Source organism: Rhinopithecus bieti, unplaced genomic scaffold, assembly GCF_001698545.2.
Source record: "Rhinopithecus bieti isolate Rb0 unplaced genomic scaffold, ASM169854v2 scaffold_12070, whole genome shotgun sequence".
NCBI lineage: Eukaryota > Metazoa > Chordata > Mammalia > Primates > Cercopithecidae > Rhinopithecus > Rhinopithecus bieti.
Genome location: NW_016807449.1, coordinates 1,666,644 through 1,673,898, shown reverse-complemented (window position 1 = coordinate 1,673,898; position 7,255 = coordinate 1,666,644). Strand labels below are relative to the sequence as shown.

General features: G+C 47.3%; 1 protein-coding gene across 3 annotated transcripts in view; it reads right to left on the bottom strand.

The window, feature by feature from the left end:
* Window positions 1–1,089: 1,089 nt before the first annotated feature.
* Window positions 1,090–7,255, bottom strand: part of LOC108535804 (zinc finger protein OZF) — an 18,998-nt gene continuing 12,832 nt past the window's right edge. For 2 of the 3 annotated variants that reach the window (XM_017882101.1, XM_017882100.1), the window contains one exon: window positions 1,090–3,420. In XM_017882101.1, coding sequence (XP_017737590.1) covers window positions 1,535–3,420 — 1,886 coding nt within the window. In that variant the 3' untranslated portion in view covers window positions 1,090–1,534. Of the gene's footprint in view, window positions 3,498–4,770; window positions 4,780–7,255 lie in introns of those variants that run through there. The other variant, XM_017882102.1, reaches the window with a different exon arrangement.

Sequence of the window (7,255 nt, the reverse complement as noted above, 5' to 3'; positions counted from 1 at the left end):
CACACACACATATATATATAATTATTAAATTAGAAATAAAACTATGTTTTAAAAATATGATTAAAAGTCTCCCCTTGGGAGGTGGGGCCTGCAGTGAGCCAAGACCGTGCCACTGCACTCCAGTCTGGGCGACAGAGCGAGACTCCATCTCAAAAAAGTAATAATAAAAAATCTCTCCTAAAAAAAAAAAAAAATCTCTCCTTGGTCATGAATAGTGATGCTTAAGAACATGACGCTTAATAGAACAATCACTTTGTAGGCCAGGCACGGGAGCTCACACCTGTAACCCCAACACTTTCAGAGGCCGATGGAGGAGGATCACATGAGGCCAGGTGTTTGAGACCAGCCTGACCAACGTGGTGAAACCCCACCTCTACCAAAAATACAAAAATTAGCTGGGAGTGGTGGCAGATGCCTGTAATCCCAGCTTCTTGGGAGGCTAATGTAGGAGAATCGCTTGAACCCTGGAGGTGGAGACTGCAGTGAGCTGAGATCACGCCACTGCACTCCAGCCTGGTAACAGAGCAAGATTCTGTCTCAAAATAAATAAATAAATAAATAAATAAATAAATAAATAAATGAAAAGAACAATAGCTTTGTAAAGCGTAGATCCCCGAAACATAATAAACAGAAACAATAGGACATTAAAAATGTCTATAAATATGTGAAACATATTTATATTTATATCCATATTTATATGAAACATTTATTAAGCCAACTGCAGATTCTGATATTTGTACCTTAAAGTTTTAAAGGAAACTAAAAATGTTACTTTAAAGGGTTAATCTTTACAGCTGTCTTCCCCCACTGAATATTCAGGCTCCAATTTAAGGAAGGATGAATCAGTTTAAAAAGCTTGGAGAGGCCGGGCGCAGTGGCTCACGCCTGTAATCCCAGCACTTTGGGAGGCTGAGGCGGGCGGATCACAAGGTCAGGAGTTCGTGACCATCCTGGCTAACATGGTGAAACCCCGTCTCTACTAAAAATACAAAAAATTAGCCAGGTGTGGTGGTGGGCACCTGTAGTCCCAGCTACTCGGGAGGCTGAGGCAGGAGAATGGCGTAAACCTGGGAGGCAGAGGTTGCAGTGAGCCAAGATTGCGCCACTGCACTCCAGCCTGGGCAACAGAGTGAGACTCTGTCTCAGAAAAAAAAGCTTGGAGAGAGCTGTTGTTGGTGAAGGTCCCAGACGAAATGGCTTCCCTTTTGGACCACCCCCTAACTATACCATGACCTAGGGACATGGCAGCATGGAGGAAATATGCAAGGGAAGCCCCCGGAATGATCAGAACCTGTCCCAGTTAGTGAAAAACTGTGCCACCTTCCCTCTAGGGAACAAAGGAACAAACCATCTCAACATACGGCACCAGCATCCTTCTCTGGGGAGTTCCTAGTGTTGATGAAGAGCAGATTGCCGAAAGGCCGTTTATGCACCTGGATCCATCTGTTCCTGAAGGCAACATTTTTCCTAGGGTTCCTAGTGTTGATGAAGGTGGGATGGAACCCAACAGCAGGACAGCTGGCTCATTACACACTCAGGTTGTCTCATCAGCATGAGTTCTCTGATGATCGGCCAGCTGTGTGCCCCAAACAAAGGCTTTCTCAAAATCATCACAGATATAGGCATCCTGGCCAGTGTGAAGCCTCCGGTGTTCAGTCAGGTGTGAACTCCAGCTGAAACCCTCTCCACACTCCTCACATGCGTAGCGTTTGCTGCCATTGTGGACCTTCTGATGTTGGAGAAGGTGTGAGATCTGGGTGTAGGTTCTCCCACAGTCGCTACACTTGTAAGGCTTCTCTCCAGTGTGAATCCTTCGGTGTTGGATTAAGTGGATACTCTGGTTGAAGGCCTTCCCACATTCCTTGCAGGCGTAGGGCTTCTCGCCGGTGTGAATCCTCTGATGTTGAGTGAGGGAGGAGTTGTGACTGAAGGTTTTCCCGCACTCCTTACACTTATAGGGCTTCTCGCCAGTGTGGATCTTCTGGTGCTCAATGAGGTGCGTGCTCCGGCTGAAGGCTTTCCCACAGTCACTGCACTCGTAGGGCCTCTCTCCAGTGTGAATCCTCTGGTGTTGAATGAGGTGGGAGATCTGGGTATAGGCTTTCCCACACACTTTACATTCGTAGGGTTTCTCCCCTGTGTGAATCCTCTGGTGGCGTGTGAGGGAGGAGTTCTGGCTGAAGGTTTTCCCACACTCGGTACATTTGTAGGGCTTCTCACCGGTGTGGATGGTCTGGTGCTGAGTGAAGGATGAGGTGTGGCTGAAAGCCTTCCCACATTCATTGCATACGTAGGGCTTTTCCCCCACGTGAGTGCTCTGGTGCCTCATGAGGTGGGAAATCTGCGTGTAAGCCTTCCCGCACTCGTGACAGGCGTAGGGCTTCTCGCCGGTGTGAATTCGCTGGTGCTGAGCCAGGGACGAGCTGTGGCTAAAGGCTTTGCCACACTCAGTGCACTCATAGGGTTTTTCTCCAGTGTGGACTCGCTGGTGCTGAGTCAGGGACGAGCTGTGGCTGAACGTTTTCCCACACTCGTTACATTTGTAGGGTTTCTCCCCGGTGTGGATGGTCTGGTGTTGGGTCAGGGAGGAGGTGTGACAGAAGGCCTTGCCGCACTCTCCGCATTGGTAGGGCTTCTCCCCCGTGTGGATTTTCTGGTGGCGGGTGAGGTGGGAGACCTGCGAGTAGAACTTCCCACACTGGCCGCATTTGTAGGGCTTCTCCCCGGTGTGGCACCGCTGGTGTTTGATGAGGGATGAGCTCTGTGTGAAGGCCTTCCCACAGTCCTTGCATTTGTAGGGCTTCTCTCCGGTGTGAATCCTCTGATGCTCGGTAAGCGAAGAGCTCTGAGTGAAGGTCTTGCCACACGCGTGGCAGGCATAGGGCTTCTCGCCTGTGTGGATGATGTGGTGCTGAATGAAATACGAGCTGTTGCTGAACGCCTTCCCGCAGTCATGGCACTTGTAGGGCTTCTCCCCGGTGTGAATTCGCTGATGGAGAATATAGTCCGAATGGTAAATGAAGGCTTTCCCACATTCCATGCAGTTAAATGGTTTCTTCTCCACGAAGGTCCTTTGGCGTTTCAAGCTCTTCCAGGGCCTGCCCCACTTCCGGGGCCTGTCTCCACGGGGCACTCGTTGCTTCCTGATGAGGGCAGAGGCCTGCCAGAGGCTTCTCTCAAGCTCGTTACCCCCAAGGCCTCTCTCCCACGAGGTGTCTCCCTTGGAAGTAGCAAATAAACACATCAGATGCCTCTCCTGCTTTCTTGGGTCCTCCAATGGATAGTGACATGCCAAGGGTTTCCCCACCTGGGCATCTGCAAGCACAGCCCTTGAAGGTCCCTCTACTGGGGAAGCCGAATCTTCAGAAATGCTCTTTTTTCGAGGTGTCTCTTGAATAGTCACAGAGCTCGTCTCCAAGTCTGAAAGAAATGGAAAATACCAACACCATCTGTCCCAGGACAAAGCAAGCTGATTACTTGGAAGTGGCAGTGTAAACCTAAAAAAAAAAAACAAGGTTTCAAACTTGATGTTGCTATTTTGTTTGTTTCTTTTTTTTGGGGTGGTGGAGAGTCTCTCTCTGTTGCCCAGGCTGGAGTGCAGTGGCACCGTCTCCACCTCCCAGGTTCAAGCAATTCTCCTGCCTCAGCCTCCCGAGTTGCTGGGACCACAGGTGTCCGCCACCATGCCTGCCTAATTTTTTGTATTTTTAGTAGAGACGGGGTTTCACCATATTGGCCAAGCTGGTCTCGAACTCCTGACCTCGTGATCTGCCCACCTCGGCCTCCCAAAGTGCTGGGATTACAGGCGTGAGCCACCGTGCTCAGCCGATATTGCTATTTTGAAAGCATGGTGTACGTAGATTGATTCATGTTCTGACATGGAAGGATAGTCTCAATACACTTGAAAAATGAAGACAACCAAGTTGCAAACAGTTTATGTACACAGAGTTGAGTAGCCATGCTATAGAGTTATTTTTTTACAAATCAATAAGAAAAATGATAGAAAAAATCTAAGAAAATAGAGAGGCGAGAATATGAGTAGACAATTCACAGAAGAAAAATAAAAGGCTGATAAATACATGTTTAGATGCTGAACATCAGCAATAGTTAAAAAAAATCAAATCATTAGGATGCTATTTTACCCATTTTAGATTGGAAAATATTAAAGATATTCAGTGCTGCCAAGGGAGCATGGTACAGACCTTCTCACACTATATTTGTAGGAATGTGCAAGAAAAGAGTGAACAGAAGGTCCATCTCACTCAGTTTTTTTTTTTTTTTTTTGAGACAGAGTCTCACTCTGTCGCCCAGACTGGAGGGTAATGGCATGATCTCAGCTCACTGCAACCTCCATCTCCCAGGTTCAAGCCATTATCCTGCCTCAGCCTCCCAGGTAGCTGGGACTACAGGCATGTGCCACCACACCTGGAAAATGTCTTTTTGGTTGTTGTTGTATTTTTAGTAGAGATGAGGTTTCACCATGCTGGCCAGGTTGGTCTCGAACTCCTGACCTCAAGTCATCTGCCTCCCTCGGCCTCCCAAAGTGCTAGGATTACAGACATGAGCCACTGTGCCCAGCCCATCTCACTCAGTCTTTGTTTGTCTCTGCAGACATGGCAATGACCCTTGGCCAATCTCTGGGAACTAAAGTCCAGGGATGTTTACAAAGGTGCTGGGTCAGATGTTCTTCCATATGCTCAAGACCACGGGTCAAGATGTAGTAGGTTGTCAGCATGGTTGACTGTAAATAGGAAGATGCATGATGGGTACCTGGTACCTGGATTGGGGTCCTCACCATGGCTGGTCGTGTAGCAGGGATGTGCGTACGTGACCAACTCTCTTCAAGAACTCTGGACTGTAAGTGAGCTTCCCCGGGTGGAGACACCTCATACATATGTCTGTGGTTTTGCACTGGTAGAAAAAAGTACATCCGTGTGACCCGCACAGGGAAAGGGAGGGCTGGAAACCTGCGTATGACCTCTCTTGCCTTTGTTAGTTCCTACTGTTCCTGTGTTACAAACTTTGCTGTAAACCGTCAATACAACTTGCCAAGTTATGTGACTCCTTCCAGAAAATCACCCCAAACCAGTGGCTGGTTGTGGGACCCCCAAAACAGAGACATGACAACTAAATGCTATGTGAGATTCCTGAAATTATCCTCTTATCATTGGATTAGGCAATGGTATCTTAGATATGATGTCAAAATCACAAAGCAACACAAGCAAAATAGATAAACTGGACACTGTCAAAATTAAAACCTAGGCCAGGCACATTGGCTCACACCCGTAATCCCGGCACTTTGGGAGGCCCAGGTGGGTGGATCACTTGAGTTCAGGAGTTCAAGAACAGCCTGGGTAACATGGCTGAACACTGTCTCTACCAAAAATACAAGAATTAGGTAGTGATGGCACATGCCTGTGGTCCCAGCTACTTGGGAGGCTGAGGTGGGAGGATCATCGAAGCCCTAGAGGTTGAGGCCGCGGTGAGCCATGACTGCACCACTGCACTCCAGCCTGGGTGACAGAGTGAGACCCTGTCTCAAAAATAATAATAATTAAAAAATGTAAACCTTTGTGCTTCAAAGACACTAACAAGAAGTAAAAATACAACTAATAGAATGGGAGAAAATTTTTTCTAATCATATGTCTGATAAGGAACTTGTTTCTAGAATATATAAAGCATACTTACAACTCTTTCTGTCTATATATATACACACCACACACACACACACACACACATATATATATATATTTTTTTTGAGACAGAGTCTCGCTCTGTACCCCAGACTGGAGTGCAGTGGCACGATCCCGGCTCACTGCAACCTCCACCTCCCGGGTTCAAGCGATTCTCCTGCCTCAGCCTCCCGAGGAGCTGGGATTACAGGCACCCGCCACCACACCCGGCTAATTTTTGTATTTTTAGTAGAAACAGGGTTTCACCATGTTGGCCAGGATGGTCTCAATCTCTTGACCTCGTGATCTGCCCGCCTCAGTCTCCCAAAGTCCTGGGATTACAGGCGTGAGCTATCACACCCGGCCACAACTCAATATTTTTAAAAACTCAATTAAAAAAGGGCAAAGTTATCCCAGCACTTTGGGAGGCCGAGACGGGCGGATCACGAGGTCAGGAGTTCGAGACCATCCTGGCTAACACGGTGAAACCCCGTCTCTACTAAAAAATACAAAAAGCTAGCCAGGCGAGGTGGCTGGCGCCTGTAGTCCCAGCTACTCGGGTGGCTAAGGCAGGAGTAATGGCGTAAACCCGGGAGGCGGAGCTTGCAGTGAGCTGAGATCCGGCCACTGCACTCCAGTCTGGGCGACAGCCAGACTCGGTCTCAAAAAAAAAAAAAAAAAGGGCAAAGTTCTCAATAGTCATTTCTTTAAAGATACATGAATGGCCAATAAGTACATGAAAAGATACTCAACATCATTAGACATCAAGGAAAATAGAATGAAAATCATGAGATTCCACTTCACACTCACTAGTTATATAATAAAAAAGACAGATAATAACAAGCATTGGTGAGGATGTGGAGAAATCAGAGCCCTCACACACTGCTGGTGGGAATGTAACATGGTACAGCCACTTTGGAAAAATGGTCTGGCAGTTTCTCAAAAGGTTAAACATAGAATTACCCTATGATTCAACAATTCCACTCCTAGGTATCTACCTGAAAGAAATGAAAGCATGCATTCACACAAAAACTTGTGCATGAATGTTCATAGAAGTATGATTCATAATAGCCAAAAAGAAGAAATAACTCAATGTTCACCAACTAATGAATAAACCAGTTGTGGCACATTCATACAATAAAATATTACTCAGCCATAAACAGGAATGAAGCTCTCATACATAATGCAATGTGAATGACTCTTAAAAATATTATGCTAGGCCGGGCGCAGCGGCTCATGCCTGTAATCCCAGCACTTTGGGAGGCCGAGGCGGGTGGATCACAAGGTCAGGAGTTCGAGACCAGCCTGGCCAACATGGTGAAATTCTGCCTCTACTAAAAATACAAAAATTGGCCAGGTATGGTGGCAGGCGCCCATAATCCCAGCTACTTGGGAGGCTGAAGCAGGAGAATTGCTTGAACCCGGGAGGCGGAGGTTGCAGTGAGCCGAAATAGCGCCATTGCACTCCAGCCTGGCGACAGAGTGAGACTCCATCTCAAAAAAAGGAAATGTTCAGGGTGGGTGGATCACTTGAGCCCAGAAATTCGAGATCAGCCTGGGTAACAGAATGAGACCCCATCTCT